At 40.6% G+C, this 19537-nt stretch overlaps 1 protein-coding gene across 5 annotated transcripts in view; it reads left to right on the forward strand.

Moving 5' to 3' along the window:
• The first annotated feature begins 489 nt into the window (after window positions 1–489).
• The window catches only part of ABCB4 (ATP binding cassette subfamily B member 4), a 70864-nt gene continuing 51816 nt past the window's right edge, over window positions 490–19537 (forward strand). Inside the window, exons 1-8 of one of the 5 annotated variants that reach the window (XM_012450869.3) lie at window positions 490–641; window positions 798–861; window positions 2291–2376; window positions 5035–5089; window positions 8314–8464; window positions 15390–15447; window positions 16824–17015; window positions 18153–18324. In XM_012450869.3, coding sequence (XP_012306292.2) covers window positions 853–861; window positions 2291–2376; window positions 5035–5089; window positions 8314–8464; window positions 15390–15447; window positions 16824–17015; window positions 18153–18324 — 723 coding nt within the window. In that variant the 5' untranslated portion in view covers window positions 490–641; window positions 798–852. Of the gene's footprint in view, window positions 642–797; window positions 862–2038; window positions 2118–2290; window positions 2377–5034; window positions 5090–8313; window positions 8465–15389; window positions 15448–16823; window positions 17016–18152; window positions 18325–19537 lie in introns of those variants that run through there. The other 4 variants (XM_012450873.3, XM_012450870.3, XM_064380432.1 and 1 more) reach the window with 4 other exon arrangements.

Genomic DNA, 19537 nt, shown 5'->3' on the forward strand with positions numbered 1-19537 from the left:
AATAAATGATGAAATGATAAGTGACACGGCATTGTTGGCAAATAAATATAAAAGGAGCTCCTGGAATTGGCGCTAATACAGGTAAAGAAGTAAGCACAGCCAAATAGGCATGGCTTCTCTCTCCCCACAAACACTCATTTGTCCTCACATGCAGAAAATGTTTGATGACCACTTCTTGCAGGGACAACCTTGTGAATGGGCTCAGACAGACACGCAAATACACCTCATTGCCTCACAAGTGTTTTTGTTCGTTTTAGTTTTTGTTCTGAACCTTCCCACTCCTTCAAGTATCTGCATTTACTTTCTCAAATTCTCTTTCATTAGAGACTGAAGAAGCTATTATCTCCTTATATACTAATGAGTTTAATCATGTCCTCCAGTCACCACAAGCCTTCCAACTGCTTCAGTCTCAGAGTATCTTGAAATAATGATCTGACCTTCTGTTAGACTCGTGAAGGGAAGGAATTCTGGTTGATTGAAGAAGAGTATCCTCATGGTCATGGTAGAATGGACATGGAGAGGAAACATTTTGAGGAAAAATATTCGACTAAATTCATTTCTACTCCAGCATGCAGTTTCAAGTCAGCTTCCACCCTAGTTCCCGGTGCAGGCAGAGCAGGATGGAGAGACACAAGTGAGGGGTGAGTGCCAGAGCTGCTGGCTCCTGTTCCAGTCTTTGTTCCTTGGCCTCACCTGAACTTTTACTATAATAATAGTCACCATTTATTAGGTGCCTCCTACGTGCAGGGCATTTTACACACAGTAACCCTAATCCTAATAACACCCTTATTTTACAGATTCAATGACTGAGTCAAGATTTACATAACCTGCTCAAGGCCAGACAGCTAGTACATGGGAAAGGTGAGATTCACCCATCTCTGCTTATACCATGCTCTGCTTTAAGGTTCTCTGAGAACTCAGACAAGCCTCCGTTAACAGCACATAGGAGGAGCAAGGACCGCTGGTCCTCCTGCCACCTGATCAGGAGGAAGGAAAGTTATTTGTTGAACACATACTATGTTTTAGACATAGTACTAGGTGCTTTTACCCAGTACTTAATTCATTTATCCTTTACTCATTTATTCCTTACAATAACCTGGTAAGGGAGATGTTTTTATCCTCATTTTACATAGAAGGAAACAGGCCTAGAGAAATGAGCATAGTTAATAAGATGCGAAGCTCTGAATTTGAAACTCCCTGGTTTGGAAGTCAGGAAACTTACTGCTCCCAGTTTTAGACACTTCCTTTTGGGAAGAGTGTGGAGGAATTAATCAAAAAGAACAAGAAAGTCATACTCAAATAGGGACTGGGAGTAGAGACAATTCAATACAGAGAGAAATCTTAGATGAGAGCAGTGAGTCAGGGCACTGGACTGGGACTCAGGAGGCTTCCCCTGGACTCCAGCTCCACGGATGCAGCCTCAGGCAGGACTTCACCTCTCTGGGCATCAGTTTCTTCATATGTTAAATATATGGGGTTTTAATTAGGTGATCGCTAAAGACCCCTCTGGCTCTAAAGCTCTGTGTCTCTAAGTGCTAAGAGGGCACTGACAGTTTCTCCTACCCGAGGAGCATAGTATGATGGTTCTGCTTCGGGCCAGCCCTGGCTGACTCTCGCTGTCCCTGGAGATGATTGGGTTCAGAGCCGCCCGGACCAGAACTGGGGATGCGGAAGCAAGAGAGTCTACTGCACTCTCTAGGTCCTGGGCAGTCCAATTATTGTTGCGCGTCCGGAAACTGTCTCCCCTATGAGTTTAAAAAGAAAGCTGAGTGCCCAGGGGGTGTGACAGTCACCTGTGAGGGGCTTGGGTGGCTTTCTCTCTCTCCCTCCACCGCCCCACCCCAGGCTCCAGGCTGGTGGCCGCCTTATCGGCCGCAGCTGGCGCTCCCGGGTTGGGGCTGGCGGGTCGCCAGGGTGGGCGCCTGGCCTGCGGAGGGAGCCCGGCGGGCGGCCGGAGCTGCTCCTGGGGGCCGGGGCCTCGCCCTGGCTGCAGCGGGAGGCGTCTCTGACCGGACGCGCGTCGGGGGCGGGGGCGAGGCCGCGGCGAGCGAAGTCCAGGCCCCTCTGATGCAGCGCCCGCGCGCCCAGAGGCTCTGCCAGACACGCGCGAGGTCCAGGTGAGGAAGGCCCGGGCGCGCGTGGCCGCGAGGGGACAACCGGGACGCGGGGCGCGGGGCGGGAGTGGCGGGACCTCCCTCCAGAGTCCCCGGGCCCCGCCACCCGTGCGCCCGGCCGGACGCCCCGAGCCGCAGCGGGTGCGCTTGGCCCTGAGGCTCTGGTTTTTCCCCAGGTTGAGATGGATCTTGAGGCGGCAAGGAACGGAACAGCCCGGCGCCGCGGGAGAGAGGAGGGCGACTTCGAACTGGGCGGCAGCAGGTACACCCCCGGCGGCCACTGGCTTTCCCGTTACACGCGGAGCAGCAGGGCCAAGTTCACCCTTGGAAAGAAGCTGTAAAAATCGGTCGATGCCTTTGAAGACCTTTGTTTTGGAGGCTTCTTTGAAGGGTCTTGCCTCCGGTTCTGACCTTGGAGCAAAAGTGTTAGGTGGTCTTAAAGGGTATCACTGAGGCTCCTTTTGGAACAGATTCAGGAAGAAAAGGCTGTCTTGAAAAGTGCTCCCTTTCCTTTGTGCAGGAGGGATTCAATGAATATCTGTGTTGCATACCACTCCTTGTATTATGTAATTCTTAAAACTTTTACAAATGGCTTTCATATGCATCATCTGATTGTTCCAGCTTATAGGGTGTCAGACATCTGCTGTTGATGGCTGTGCTTTTTGAACAAGGGTAGTGAAGCAAAAGCTCCCTCACCTCCTGCCCATCCCGTTATGTCTCTTCCTCTGAGTCTTACTCCTGCCCCTCCTCCCATTGCCAGGCTTGTTTGTATTCTCCTTTCTGGGAGGAGAGGTGGCGAGGGGGACCTTACGTACCTCCGAATCAGTTTTGTTCAAGTCCAAGGGGAAAACAGGGCTTCCTTTGCCTGAGTGTCTTTCTCAGTTCCCTGGCCCTTGTTAAGCTCACTTCACAGGCTTTGTGAGCCAGACAGAAGCTCCCAGTCAACGGCGTGTGTCTTTGTTTCCTCTTTCACTGTGGGAATAGTGAATCATTTTCCCCTTTAGCCTGAAATAGTTTATGAGGTTATTACAGGCTCTGAGTTCATGCCAGGCTACCCAGAAATAATTGACCTGTGTCAAGTGATCACCCAGAGGGACAAATTTATCAGTTTCTGTAGTTTGTCCTCAAGCTGCAAGGGGCTTGATTAGCTAACTGAAAACATGCCTATCTGATGCTTAAACTGAAGCATTATTTTAGTCTGTTAATGTGTTTGTGCAGTGACCTTGCTGTATTTCTTCTACGTATCATGGTATTTTTTGAAAGAAAATTTAGTTTTGCCATATAGAATTGGAAAAGTGATAGATGGTGTTACTTCCAATAGAAAAATATATTTTTCATCAGCTGGCTGTTTAGGCTGGGATTGACTGTGAGTCTATTAATAGATGGCATTTTCATGAAGAAGGCTATTTATGTACCTCACTGGCTGAACATTTGATGTGTGTACAAAGGAGCTATCCCTGCAAAAAGTGTAGTAACACTTCAGAACCCAGAAAAGTCCTCAGAGGGGAAGCCCATAGCTTCTGCTGGAAAGAAGAAAGGGGCTAAAAAGAGAAAGGATGACAAGGTTATGAAATCAAATGTCATGAGGCTAATTTTTATAAAAACAGACCAAAGATTATATATTTAAAGGAAGTTAAGCTTGCTTCAATCAAGTTAGTTATATGCTTGTTCTAATCATGTTGCTATTGCCTGTGACACATTTCTTTTGAACATATTTGGGGTAGATGTTTGTCCAGTGATTTTAGTCAATACTTTATATAATTTGAAATCATCTTATGAGTAAAACTTAATCATTTACCTGGATAAATGCATCATATATAGTAAAAATCATCATATATACAAACTCATCATATACATAAAAATCACCATATATATAAATCATCATACACACACACACAGTCCCTCATGGAGTTTATATTATAGTATGGAAGACAGACATAACTAATGCACATACTAAAGAAGTAAACTACAGCCAATGTTAGAAGGTAATGAATGCTATGGAAAAAATAATTAATCCAGGTTAAGGAGATCAGGAGTGCAAGGTGGGGAGTACTTTGCAATTTAAGTAGGGTGGTTAGAGTAGATCTTATTTTGAAAGCAATATTTGAGCAAAGAGTTGAAAGAAATGAGAGGAGACAGCTGTGTGGGAGAGCATTCCTGGAAAAGGTAACCGACAATGCAAAGACACTGAGTTCTGAGTTGGGCCCATGTTTAGTAAGTTCATGGAACAGCAGAGTCCAGGCTGGTTGGAGCAGAGTAAGCAGGTTTGGGAGTAGGGATGTGATCAGAGAGGAAATAAGGAAACAGATAGAGGTTAATGCAAGGATTTTGGCTTTTATTGCAAGACAAAGGAAAGCCATTGTAGATTTTTGAGAAAAGAAGTAATGTATAGCTTGTGTTTTTAAATGATTCTCTGACTGCCAGTTGAAGATAGACTGAAGCAGCGTAGGTGGAAGTAGAGAGACTAGGCTGGGGACAGCAATAAAAGTGGTGAGAAGTGGTTGAATTCTAGATGTACTTTGAAGGTATCAGCAAGATTCCCTGACACCACTCCCCACAATCCTTCAGAAGAATGGTCATTCCTATTTTTAAATCAATATGATTTTTTTTTTTAATTTTAGAAAACAAGTAATTTAATTGACTTAACAGACACTGTTAACATACGTGTCTTCCCTGTGTATGTGAGCTCTGTAAAGCAGGCAACCATTTCTTATGTATCCATATATCCTTGTAGTACCTTGGACAGTTACTTTTGTACTTGCAGTGTTTGTTAAACTGAATAATTTTGACATTTTGTGAATATCATTCTTATATTTGAAAATATTATAATAGTTGAATGTCATAACTAAACACATTTATGTTCAATTGACTGTCAACATTTTATAACAGTTATCAATTCAAGCAATTATATTTTTTACAGCAACCAAAACAGGAAAAAAATGAAGAAAGTGAAACTGATTGGACCATTAACCTTGGTAAGCTGTGAAATGTATAATGTGAATAATCCTACCTTTTATTCAAATTTAAGTATTGAATCAATTACCTTTAGAACAAGTACTTTAAGATTGTCTAGCTAGGTGAGTTGACTCACATCTGTAATCCCAGCACTTTGGGAGGCTGAGGTGGGAGGGTTGCTTAAGCTTAAGAGTTTGAGACCAGCCTGGACAACATAGTGAGATCTCATCCCTACAAAAAATAAATAAATAAAAATCTTTAAAACAATTAGCCAGGCATGGTGGCGTGAGCCTGTAGTCCCAGCTACTTGGAAGGCTGAGGCAGGAAGATTGTAGGAGTCTGAGGCTGCGGTGAGCTATGATCATACCACTGCACTCCAGCATGGGTGGAAGAGTGAGACCCTGTCTAAAAATGACAACAACAAAAAACTGTCTGCAGTCAGAAGTAAATTGTTCTTGCTGCACCTGTGCTGTCTAGGTTTGGCTTATTACAGTCAATGACCCACATTCTCAAGATGGATGATGTTTTTAAAAAGTAGGACAGGCTGGCAGTGACACAGGGCAGAGCTAGCTGGTGTGCAAGGAAAGTGAAAATGGGAACTGTGTTAGTAGCACAATGCAAACTCAACAATTTCAGGAAAATGCATTTCTGCATTTGCTTCACAAGCCCTCACCCCAAATTTAGCTTCAAATAAACTTGCATATCAAGAAGATAATTGTTAACTACATTCATTTTAAATTAAGGAATCTACATTCACATTTGGCTTCCAAAAAAAGTCTAAATAGGGGGTAACTATTAGGGATTCTGATTATGCCTAAAACAGTTTTCAGTGCTTTTCTCCTGGTAGAAGACAAGACAATATTTTTGGAAGTAATCTCCTACTCTGGTTTTCATTTGAAGTATGTCTCACAGAGGCAGCGCAAGAAAGCCTTTGCCCATTTATAGTCAATATGACGTGTTTCAAACCTGTTTGAAAAATAATGGCCCTGCCAGCCATTATTTGATAGCAAAGAAGTTAGAATTAAGTGTCATGTCAGCTGAAATCCAACTTAGTAATTAAATGGCTAAAAAGGCACCAAAACATCCACACTCCCAAACATTGCTGTGTACTTCTCATGTAACCACAAAGCTCCTATTCATTGTCTTCTCCCCCATTTTTTGTTTATTTGTTTGCTTAAAAAGGCTCAGTAAGGGCAATTTAAAAAAAAATTTAGTGCGTTGGTGAATAAAATGTTTATAAAATGAAAGCTGGTTTTAATGCATAGGTTTTAAATCTGCCTCCTACAGAAAATAAATTCCTACAAATCTTAATGTAGAAACAGAAATTTTCATTTGAATTTAAAAGTTTTAGTTTAAGTTAAATTTAATCTTTATTTCACCTCTTAATAGATATCTCAATAGATTTTTTTTTCCTGAAAGAGATTGAGGATAAAACTATGCTCTAACAGGAGTTAAAAATATATTATTTTGTGGAAAATCACTGAAAACAAATCTAGGTTTACTTAGGATGTTGCTGTGAAATTCACCTAATTTTAAATGTATGCTTAGAGGCTGTAAAATTGTATTCAATTAATATGAAAACATTTAAAATGCTTTTTAATGTTAACAACCTGACCCTGTGCTTTTAAACTGTGGCTGACGGTCCCAAGAGTTCTATTTTCCTTTTCCCGGAACTGCTGAAAATGAACCTTTGGGACACTGGTCCCTTTGTAACAATTTTAGGGACCCAACTCCATTGGCTTTTGACTTTACCTGCTCCCATGTTTTATTCCGAGCTTTCTCTGGCTTCTGACCCTTTGTCTCTTTCGGTTCTCTTGCTTGCCCTGTGTGTTTGATGATGGAGTTTGTCCCTGTCCCTGAAACCTTGCCTGAACTTCTGGAACTCTTTGAGAATGGTTTGCACACACACTCACTTTCCACCATGTGCCTCTAACCTCAGCTTCACCCGGGGTATTGACCCAGTCTGACCTAACTTCAGCCCTCAAAGGCTCCACTGAGCCAAGCCTGGCTCATCACCCACTCCCAACAACTGTTCCTTGTCCCCAAAGAGGGCTGGGATGGGGGGAATAGGCAGAGTAAAACATTTTAAAAGAGAAGAGGAATAAAAAGAAGACAGGAAGCTATAGAAATGGAAAGGTAAGAGGAGGAAAATGCAGTCTAGAAGGCAGAGGAGGAAAGAAGAAACAGAGAAAGAACCAAAAATGGGTCCATCAAAAACAGAGAGAAAAGGTATGAAATGGGAGAGGACTAAAAAGACAACAGAGTCCTTTGAAGTGTTAGGACACTGATCTGCTGGGTAGTTCCTGGGGGGTGTGCACTTCACTGCGACAAGTGGTATCACCCTTCCGCTCTGTAGGCAGTGCTGCGTCCAGGATCCTCGGTGTGGTCCACCAGCACAGGCCTTCTGTCTCTCTAATATCCTCTCTCACACTTTGTACTGTGCCCTTCAGGAATTCCACTGCCAGCAGTTACTTAAGCATTCCATGTAGTTTCTAGTTACCTTCTTGTTCTAAGCCTAAATTCTTCCTACTTCCTCTGCACTTGCCGATTCTTCTCCAGGGAACTCCCTCTTACCCTTCAAGGTTCTGCATACTTGGCAGGTGACACTGGTGAAAAATAATTTTTTTTTTTTAAAAAAGGTTCTGCATAAGGATTTCCATGAGCAGGACTTCCCTAAAGTACATATATAGACACACTGTAATGTCTGTTGTGCTTCGCTACTGAATTGCCTTTTTATAGCTAACTTAAATCTTGTAAAGGGATCTTATATCAGAACTCATCGACTATCTATTTTTCCAATTTTAAATTCTCCCTCTGAAATATTCTGAATGCTTTTTTAAAGGATGTGGTGTGTGTGTGTGTGTGTGTGTGTGTGTGTGTGGTGTGTGTGTATGTGTGTGTTTTTAAACTTAATGTCTTTCCCTAGCTGTTCTTAATTTATTACCTCAGGAGCTCTGGGAGATCAAATAATAATTCTTAAAACTTTATCCCTTCTGATTGTATTGTAATTATTTGCTCAAATCAGATACTGATTAAACAGAATTAGATTGATTTCTTCACAGAATACAAAATAAACAGAATCATGAAATTAAGCTGTTAATGATTTGAAGACCTCCTTTTTAAGACATTCACTTGCAACTCTTAAAAAAAGTACCGACTTTAAATACACATCCAAATAACACATCATTATGGAAAAGGAGAAATTCCATTCCACAGCTAAGTCTGATTTGATTTCCTTTTTTAGTTTCGATACTCCGATTGGCAGGATAAATTGTTTATGTCCCTGGGGACCATCATGGCCATAGCTCATGGATCAGGTCTCCCCATCATGATGATAGTGTTTGGAGAGATGACTGACAAATTTGTTGATACTTCAGGAAACTTCTCCTTTCCAGGTAAGCATTTCTTTACCTTTTAAAAATAATCCATAGCATTTCTTTAACTGGGTAAAAGTTTTGGAGTTGATTTTGCTATTCATTATCATCCTTTTTAATGATTTGGATATCTGGATGACTCCAGATATCATAGAAGGAGTTGTACAATTCTCAGAAAATTGTTCAAATGCTCATTTAAATTTCAAGAAATACATGTATTATTGTTTGACTTTTAATACAAGTGAAGGAAACACACAGGAAGCTTCTAAATAAAGTAAGGAAGTCACTCTACTTGGGAACAGCGGAAATGTAACAGGAGTATATCTATGCAGTATCCATCCCATTAATGCTGCTGTTGGGTTCCAAAACACATCAGTTAAACATGGCAGTACTTCTTAGCTGTGTTTAGCTTATAGATCTGTTTCTGGGTTTTCTTGTTTTCTCTCTCCTTCACCTTAAAAAAAAAATGCCCATTTTCTGTCTCTAATTTTTGATCAACCAGATTGACTGGAACTTAAGATGGCCCTTCACTGGAGTGAACGGATTCAATATGTCCCTTGGAATTCACCCAAAGGACTGTAATTACTGAAGAGCCAAAAGAGTCCCATAAGTTAATGTTATCAATAAGAGGGGCCCTGACAATAGCATTAGAGTGGGGTTCCAATATACGTGGTTGTTTTCTTTTCTTTCTTTTTTTTTTTTTTTTTTTTGAGGCAGAGTCTTGCTCTGTCGCCAGGGACCAGGCTGGAGTGCAGTGGCGCAGTCTTGGCTCACTGCAACCTCCGCCTCCTGGGTTCAGGCAATTCTCCTGCCTCAGCCTCCTGAGTAGCTGGGATTACAGGCACGCACCACCACGCCCAGCTAATTTTTGTATTTTTTAGTAGAGACAGGATTTCACCATGTTGACCAGGATGGTCTCGATCTCTTGACCTCGTGATCCACCCGCCTAGGCCTCCCAAAGTGCTGGGATTACAGGCGTGAGCCACCGCGCCGGGCCAACATGGTTATTTTCATAGCAACAAAATTCAACATAGAAAGGAGGATTTTCATGCTTTCTACCAAGCCCGAGGGCTCTTTTCTCTAAGAAACCTTGTGGCAACGGGGCTGGAGAAGACTCACTGAAGCTTTGCTGTTGCACAGATGGTAAAATATTTTCAAAACGCTGGTAAAGGAAAGGCAGCTTTCTTAGCAAAGATATCTAAGAAAAGGTATACTATATCATTTAGATAGCATTGAATAAGAATTTCCAGTGTTCACTGACTGAGAATTACATAGTAATTACTATTGTAGGCCTTACGTGTAATTTCCTAAGAAAATAGGATTGTTTGATGAGTACAACAGAATGTTCACATAAATGTTGATAAATATTAATGCCTTTTAAAAATCCAGTAAAAGCATCTTTTGGATACTTAAAGCAAACTCCTGTAAAAAAACAGTTTATTTATTCTGAAGTAATGTTGTCTGAAAAAAAAAAACCTCTTCATAATAAAAGTTTTCATTGTGCTTACTATGTGCTAGGTCCTATGCTGGGCACTTGACATATGCTTTCCACTTTACCCTCACAAGAACAATACTGCACAGCAGGTGATCTTATCTTCTGTGATAGATGATGAAACCAAGGCTTGGAGAGGGCAAATAACTTGTCCATAGTTACACTGCTGGTGGGTGTTAGGACAGAATTCAAACCCAGTCCTTCTGCCATCCAAACCATGCTCATTATCATATATATTATATTGTCAATATAGACGATTAGAAAGAAAAAGTGCTTGGGAAAGTTGTAAATGGATTGCTTATTTGTGACTAGTGACCAAAACTTTAACATAAACACTGTGAAGTTGTAGCAGGATAGATAGTTTAAAAAGTCTAAAGAAATGGGAGAGGTAGGAATTTTCTATTTGTTTTCCTAGAGAATCTATAGATTTACAACATATTGATTTCATATACAAATAGAGCAGGATGATGCTCATATTGAGACACCTCAGTTAAAAATTTATTTCTCGTGGAATATTATGCAGCCATAAAAAATACAAAATCACCAGCTACTCGGGAGGCTAAGGCAGGAGAATTGCTTGAACCCAGGAGGCAGAGATTGTAGTAAGCTGAGATTGCGCCACTGCACTCCAGCCTGTGTGACAGAGCAAGACTCTGTCTCAAAAAAAACAAAAACCAAAAAAACAAAATTGTGTTCTTTGCAGCAACGTGGATGCAGCTGGAGGCAATTATCCTAAGCAAATTAAAACAAGAACAGCAAACCAAATATTGCATATTCTCACTTAGAAGTGGGAGCTAAGCATTGGGTACACATGGACATTAAGATGAGAACAATGGACACTGAGATCTACTAGAGAGGACAGGGAGGGAGCAAGGGTTGAAAAAACAAAGACTGGGTACCATGCTCACTACCTGGGTGACAGGATCATTCATATCGTAAACCTCAGCATCACACAATGTGATTGTGTAACAGACCTGTGCATATACCCTCTGAATCTAAAAAAAAAATTGAAATTATTTTAAAAAGAAAAGTAAAAAGAAATGCAGACTCCCAGGCCACATCCTGGACCAACTGAATTAGCAATAGTATTTCAGCAAGACCTTTCCCTCCCCACAGTGAATCAGAGAGGCATTTATGCACATTAATGCTCAAGGGTCTATTAAGTGGTTTGATCTTCCAGATGCAGAGCTGGGTTTCCCACCCAGCCCTTTGGTCTTAGTAGCAAGACAATGACTCTAGAGGAACTTCTATCACCTGCTCTTGATTTTCATCTTATTTCATCTGGGAAAAAAAAAAAAAAAGAAAGAAACTGCAAAGACGCTACTCCAGCTCCTGAATTGTCAGCATCATCTCTCCACTGCCTCTTTGGTCATTTGTAAAAATAGTATTCTCATACCTCTTTGGAGACAATGAAATCTTTAAAGGATACTCACTCTAAATCCAGACCGCTTATTGATGTGAAAGTCGTAAAGTTTAGCAAAAATCACAGGGGTTGGGAGCAGATAGAGTGAGTACTTAGCTGAGGTTCCAGCTCATCTCATATAGATGTTTACTTAGTCGGTTGTTTAGAATTGTTAGATGCTTGGACAACCAGACTTAATAGGAGCCAAACGAGAAGGGAATGTTGGAAGAAAAAAAGGTTTAAATTACAAGAGGGTCTGACAATGACTTATTGTGAGCAAAGCCCGTCCTTGTCAACAGAATAAAGCTACTCCATGACAGGGTTGTTCCCTCACAATGAGTCAGTTGTGCAGAAACTATGCACACGACATTCTGTGTCCAAAACATTAAGGACAGAGTCAGAGAAAACATTTTTTTCTTCTGCAGAGTATCAAGGACTTGACATCTTTTATGCTAAGTCTCTGTGACTATAGTAGTCTAGAAAATTCTGTGGGGAAATAGCTGCACCCTGATTGTCCTTGCATTGCCTCTTGATTCAGGGAAAAAAGGCATTTTGAGCCCCAAGTTACCTTCATTAACTGTCCATAGTGTCTAGGGTGCCTGAACAAATACCAGCTCTTTATTTTATGATGAATAGTTCTATGTGGTAAAAGAAGTCCTAGGCAACATTTAAAAATAACTAAAAGCAAATAATTGGATTGTTTGTAACACAAAGAAAGGATAAATGCTTGAGGTGATGGATACCTCTCTTTCTTCCCCTTTGAAAAAAGAAGTCCTGAGCAGAATCAAGGAAGGCAGTCATTGATTTCTTTGAGACTCAAAAGGGAAAATAAAGACTATGTTTCCCTATCTAATCCTTAATGTATACACTGCTTATTCACCCATCAGCTGTGTGACCATGGGCACGTTTCTTAACCTCTTTAACCCTTACCTGTCTCACCTTTGAAAGGTAAGCATAAATTTACTGATAGAATTAAATGAGATGATTTGTGTAAAGTGTCTGGAACATAGTAAATGATCAATAAATATTGGGATAAATTAGCTAAAAGAACTTGGAAATGAAACAACTCACTCTGTTTCTTCATTTATAAAATGGGTAGGATATATAGGTGCTCTCTAAAATGAGTAGGCAGCTTCAGGAGTTTCCCAGTTCCTTACTACGGGAGGCATTCAGGTGGACTGGGGTATAAGTTCTCCATCCTGGCATATTAGAATCAATTGGGGAACTTTTTCTTTTTTGAGACAGGGTCTCACTCTGTCACCCAGGCTGGAGTGCAGTGACGTGATCATAGCTCACTGCAACCTTGAACTCCTGGGCTCAACTGATCCTCCTGCCTCAGCCTTCTGAGTAGCTAGAACTACAGGCACCTGCCACCGTGCCTGGCCAATTTTTTGTAGAGGTGGGTTTCATCACGTTGCCCAGGCTGGTCTCAAACTCTTGGCCTCAAGTGATCCTCCTGCCTCAGCCTCCCAAAGTGCTTCAATTAAGATGGGAGCCAGTAGGTCTGGTGGGGGGCACTTTTTAAAAAAGTGTTGTTCTGGACTCAACCAGAGATTCTGGCTGCATTTGGCTTGAGTGGAGCCTGGGCATCTGTAATTCTTAAGCTCCCCATGTAGTTCAAATGCAGAGACAGTGTTAAGAACCACCAAGCCAAATGACCATGTAGAGATTGTTTATGAGACTGAAGCAGAATAGGAAGAATCTGGCAAGACCAGGACTAGGCCCTTATCAGATCTAGCATGCCATGATCCGTTAGGCAACACATCAACAGACATTTAGTTCACCTTTGTTCCAGGCAACAGAAACTCTGAGTTTCCCAGGAACTCTGGGGCTTCTCAGGTTACTAACCCAGCACTAGATTTCCATTCTTGGGACTCTGAGAAAGGAGCGGGTCTAATCTAATCTAATCTAATTCATAGATTCTTTCCTAGGAGGGAGAGTCACATATGCTTGGGGCTTCTGGTGAAGCTTCGGGAAGCTTTTACTCAATGAGAGAAGGTGAATGGGGAGCAGATGTGTCACATGGAGAGAGACGGAGCAGGAGAGAGAGGACAGGCTTTTTTAAACAACCAGCTCTCACATGAACTAACAGAGTAAGAGCTCGCTCATTATCTCAGGGAGGGCACCAAGCCATTCGTGTGGGATGTGTCACCATGACCCAAACACCTCCCATCAGGCCCCAACTCCAACATTGAGGATCACGTTTCAACATGAGATTTGGAGGGAACAGACATCCAAACCATATCAATATCCTTATTGAGAGAATTTAAAAGTTTGAGGTAGGTGTTGAAAGAGAGAAAAACTTATTTAAGATTTCACCCAATTTTTCAGTTCAGGGAAATTAAAAACCACAATGATTTTTACAATGATTTTAGAATAGCTTGTCTGCCTCTAGTTTCAAACACCGTTCCAATTTGCCCTATTTAAAACTTCAGGATGGAAATGAACACACAGAAATGAACTGATAAGAAGAAAAGTAAAATAGGGTATGAATCTCCAAGGTTCTGATAGGTTATAAAGAGCTAGATTAATAATCAGAAATTTCACTGTGAACATCAGTAGACATTTTAATCCTGGGGGGAAAGATTATGCCGCAGTAGGGGTCAGATGCCAGATCCTGACAGTAGTTTGAGTTTTAAATAAATTTCGACCTTCTCTTGCTTTGGAAAAAGATAAGGAGGATACACAGCACCATGAAAACATGACCCCTGGGCTATTTACACATGGTGAAGGGACACAGAGACCAATTTCTCTGCTAGGACCAGGGAAAATGAAAAATATGTACCCTGATGTGTTTTCTCAACAATGCTGTGGGGATATTTTATCCTATTATTTTGTGAATGCAGTAGATGTAGGCTGTTTATTTTTTCATCTGTGTTTTCTAAAAAGTAAAAACAAGTCATTATCGCATGAATAAATCAGTATAGTATAGTGTTATGAGCATAGGCCAAATTGCCTGGGCAGGCTTTCAACTCTTCCACTCACTAGCTGTATGACATTGAGTAAGTTACTTTAGTTATCTGTGCCTCCATTTCCTCTTCTATAAAACGGGGGTTTGTAAAATAGTCTTACCTCATAATTAAATGAATTAACACACCTAAAGTATTCTGAGCAGTGCCTACTATTTAATAAATCTCAATGAACATCAGCTATTATTAAAACATGAAAATCAGGAAAGGTACATTGATATTTTATCAAATAAGCTCAAATTAATAGATAATAGATTTCTTTCCAATTAATACTGCTTCAAAAATACTAGACTATAGCAGTGCTGGTAAACAAGGGGTGGAATGCAGGATATTCACTAATTGCCAGTGATCACCAACTTGCCTTTGAGCAACTCAGTTATCTTCCCTGTCTAATTTTTTCTCCTGTGGATCGGATGTAACTTAGCCTTTCCCTTACTTATGTCATACAAGACATGTAAAGGAAAACACAGATATAAAAATAAAATTTATTGAAATATCTGTAAAGTGCCTTGAGCCGCCAAAAAAAAGAAAATGGCCTCTTAAATCCTGTTTTTTATTTTATCTATTTCTTATTCCCTCTTCTGTCTTCTGTGTGTTTTGTGGCTCCCTTGTCTCTTCAGTGGCTCCTCTGTGCTTCCTTAGAAGGCTGCTTTGCCAAAGGCTGAGACCGCGAGGATCGTGGAAAGATTTGGGAGGGCTTATCTTCTCCTGTCTTGGCCCTTAATGTCTGGTACCTAAACCCTTAGGCTCTTTACTTGAGTAAAGTGAAAAGAATGGTGCCTGTAATCCCAGCTACTCGGGAGGCTGAGGCAGGAGAATTGCCTGAACCCAGGAGGCGGAGGTTGCGGTGAGCCGAGATCGCGCCACTGCACTCCAGCCTGGGTAACAAGGGTGAAACTCCGTCTCAAAAAAAAAAAAAAAGAATGCACTTGAGTGTGCAAAGAAATGAATATTTTAAAAGAGAACCTTAACGACCACATCTTCTAGCTTTCATACGTTTGAATTAATTTATTTTTAAAACCTGGCAATGCCTGTGACTAGTTTGATCTTTTAACGTGTTTTGTTTTATTTTTTTTTATTTAGTGAACTTTTCATTGTCGCTGCTAAATCTAGGCAAAATTCTGGAAGAAGAAATGACTAGGTAATTTATATATATGGTGTACCTTTTTTTAAAAAAAAGTTTCATTTGAAAATAATTTCAAATTACAGAGTTGTAAGAATATAAATATAACATGCATACTCTCTACCCAGATTCACCTATTATTATCATTTTTGCTCCCAACTCCCAATTTAAAGTAAGCTGCACACATCATGGCCCTTTTCTGCAGTGTGGCTTCTAAGAATAAGTATATTTTCTCGTATAATCACAATACAGCTATCAGCTTAAGTAAATTTTAATACTTTTATCTAATATAACATCTGTATTCCGATTTTGTCATTTGATCCAATAATGTCACTTATGACATTTTCTCCTTCTAGTTTCTCAGTAGATATCTCAATGCCCCGTAAGCATGATGTTTGTATATCTCCACAGCAAAGTTGCTGATTGTAATGACTGCTATCTGTATGCTAAAGGAGACCTCAAAGGTGACTATCTGGAAGCATTCTGTAAAATTAGATAATAAAACTTTGAAAGTATTGAAATGTACTTATTATTTTTTATACTAACTTTCTACTAATTTGGTAAAGTTTGAATTCATGACTTTTTAACACATTATTTAAGAAAATTTCAAATTCCGACAAGTAGGCAGAAAGTTTTTTGGTTCTTTTTATAAAGAATGTGGAAAAATTAATACGGAAAGGACTATTTCACGTGTTCAGTCTGCTTATTCCTATATTTGCAATATGTAAATAGTAGTGAACTTTTCAGTACAATAAGATATACAAGTCTAGAATATAATTATAGAGGAGGAAAATTGTATCCACAAATTATCAATATCATTTAAAAATGAATCATTAACTTTTTTTGCAGTTAACAACAAAAATTTACCCATTTTCTTTGGCTAACAGTTCAAGTAAACAGATTTGCCATCATGGAGCTTATTATTTTATAATTTAAGAAAAGAAAAAAAGTAATGTCTGTTTATTATAATGTCCTATACAGTTTTTGTTATCAGTTTAGTAAATTGACTAATTTCCAATCCTGAAAATTCCTCCTAAAAGAGATGAATAAAGGATGGTAGGCCTGGTGCTGTGGCTCACACCTGTAATCCCAGCACTATGAGAGGCCGAGGTGGGTGGGTCACCTGAGGTCAGGAGTTTGACACCAGCCTGGCCAACAGGGTGAAAGTCCATCTCCACTAAAAATACAAAAATTAGCTGGGCGTGGTGTTGTGTGCCTATAATCCCAGCTACTCAGGAAGCTGAAGCAGGAGAACCACTTGAATCCGGGAGGTGGAGGTTGCAGTGAACTGAGGTGGTGCCACTGCACTCCAGCCTAAGTGATAGAGTCAGACTAGGTCTCAGAAAAGAAAAGAAAAGGATGATATTTAATAGAGCCTTTCTCATTTCTTTCAGATATGCATATTACTACTCAGGATTGGGTGCTGGAGTTCTTGTTGCTGCCTATATCCAAGTTTCATTTTGGACTTTGGCAGCTGGTCGACAGATCAGGAAAATTAGGCAAAAGTTTTTTCACGCTATTCTACGACAGGAAATAGGATGGTTTGACATCAACGACATCACTGAACTCAATACACGGCTAACAGAGTAGGTGCATTGTTAAATGTCACACTTTAGTAAAGAAATTAATTGCTATGTGAAAATTTGTCAAGGAAAGATTTTTAAATGGAAAAAGATACTAGACTGAGCATCTGATCTATATTAGAAATTGATCATCTGGCAACCATGTCTGGCAGCATCTGTAGCCTGTGCCATTGCCTGTTGGCTTTCCCCCAAACGGCATGGTAGGTTTATTTGAGGACCGAGCTCACATCTTATACCTGTTTATTTCTCATGGAACTTTCTGCTGCAGGATCTGACGGGTGCTAGACTCTCAATAAAGATGGCTGAATGAATGAATAAATGATTGAATTAATTTACAAAGAGACTTGCTTTAGTAATTGTTGACTCTTCGCTTATCCAACAAACATTTGAGGGTGTTTCATGTGCTCAGTACCATTCTACGTGTTCATAACGTATCAGTGAACAAAGTACAGATCTCTGTCCTTTTGGTGCTTACATTCCAGTAGGGGAGATAGATGATCAACTTTCCTGACTGGGAGTCCTGGCAATGGCATCCTGAGCAAATAAGTCAAAAAAAATTAAAAAAGAGGGAAGAGCAAGACATTTAGGGCCTTATAAACCTCCGCAAAGACTTTAGCTTTTGCCCAGTGAAATGGCAGCTGTTGGAAGTTTCTGAACTGAGGAGTAACATGGTCAGACTTGCATTTTCAGAAGATCACACTGACTGCCATGTTGAAATAGACCGGGTTGAGAATAGGGACAAGGGTAGAAGTGAGGACCTCTTCCCAGTTATTTCCCTATAATAAAAATACAGTAATACTTCCCTATTACTCTTCCTTATTACTGTTGCGATGTTTTTGTTTAATTCTTGCTTTAAAACAGGTTGATTTATATGCTCAAAATGTTAATACTTCTCTCATAGGATTGACTCAGTAGTATCAACTTTAATGATACTAACTTATTAGAAGCATTGGCTAATCCTGAATTTCTTCCTTTGTGCGGTGTTTAGGTGGGGAAGATGTTACTCAAGAGGCTAAGACTCTGAAAGGGGCTTGCAGTCAGTGAACAAATTTTATTTGTCTATGTGTTTGTTGGATGTCTACTTCATCTTTCCAACTGAAGACCTCCTGCCTGTAACCACTTAGGTGTGATCTTTTTTAGTGACATCTCCAAAATCAGTGAAGGAATTGGTGACAAGGTTGGAATGTTCTTTCAAGCAGTAGCCACGTTTTTTGCAGGATTCATAGTGGGATTCATTAGAGGATGGAAGCTCACCCTTGTGATAATGGCCATCAGCCCTATCCTGGGACTCTCTGCAGCTGTTTGGGCAAAGGTATGTGAAAGCTGGGCATTTTTATGTGTATTAACCGCCGCACACAGTTATCTTTAATATGCAGAAATCTAGTACTTGTACCCGTGCAGGTCCACATTAAATGTCAGCTGAAACTACATCCAGAAACATGGTGTTAATATGGTGCTTTAGTAAGGAAATTAATTTTTAACATAATTCAAAATGTCACAGGCCAGGTGCGGCCGCTCATGCCTGTAATCCCAGCACTTTGGGAGGCCAAAGCGTGTGGATTACTTGAGGTCAGGAGTTGGAGACCAGCCTGGCCAGCACGGTGAAATCCTATCGCTACTAAAAATATGAAAAACTAGCCTTGCATGGTGGCACATGCCTGTAATCCCAGCTACTCAGGAGGCTGAGACAGGAGAATCACTTGAACCTAGGAGGTGGAGGTCGCAGTGAGCCAAGATCGTGCCACTGCACACTCTAGCCTGAGTGACAGAGCGAGACTTTGTCTCAAAAAAAAAAAAAAAAAATCACAGTTCTTAGTTCAATTACCTTTAGTTAAGGAAGTGCGATTTTAAAATATAACATTACCCTCAAATTATTGCATGAATATAACAATTTTAAATAGAGTTTGGATTTGTTCTATTTATTTTAATCATTACCTGTGATGGTTTAGTAGCACTCTGCCAGTTTTGCCTTATAATAAAATACACAAAATGTGCTCTGCTTTGGCCGACACTTCAGAGTTGAGAAATTTTACCGGCAACTTTTGCTCCTCCTGGGGTTGATGATTTACACAGTGAACTACTTGTATCTCTTTTGTTTTGATTCTTCCTTTGCTTTTCTCCTGAAACATCTTGTTTGGCTGTCTTATTATTTAGCAGAATGCCCATGAGGCGGTCTGGAAGTATTGTTTTTATAGTAATTAAAACTTGTGGGCCGGGCGCGGAGGCTCACACCTGTAATCCCAGCACTTTAGGAGGCTGAGGTGGGCGGATCACAAGGTCAAGAGATTGAGACCATCCTGGTCAACATGGTGAAACCCCGTCTCTACTAAAATACAAAAATTAGCTGGGCGTGGTGGTGCACACCTGTAGTCTCAGCTACTCGGGAAGCAAAGGTAGGAGAATTGCTTGAACCCAGGAGACGGAGATTGCAGTGAGCCAAGATCGCGCCACTGCACTCCAGCCTGGTGCCCGGCGACAAAGCAAGACTCCATCACACACACACACACACACACACACACACACAC

Source organism: Aotus nancymaae, unplaced genomic scaffold (genome assembly GCF_030222135.1).
Source record: "Aotus nancymaae isolate 86718 unplaced genomic scaffold, 86718_ANA_hifiasm-v0.15.2.pri h1tg000025l, whole genome shotgun sequence".
Classification (NCBI taxonomy): domain Eukaryota; kingdom Metazoa; phylum Chordata; class Mammalia; order Primates; family Aotidae; genus Aotus; species Aotus nancymaae.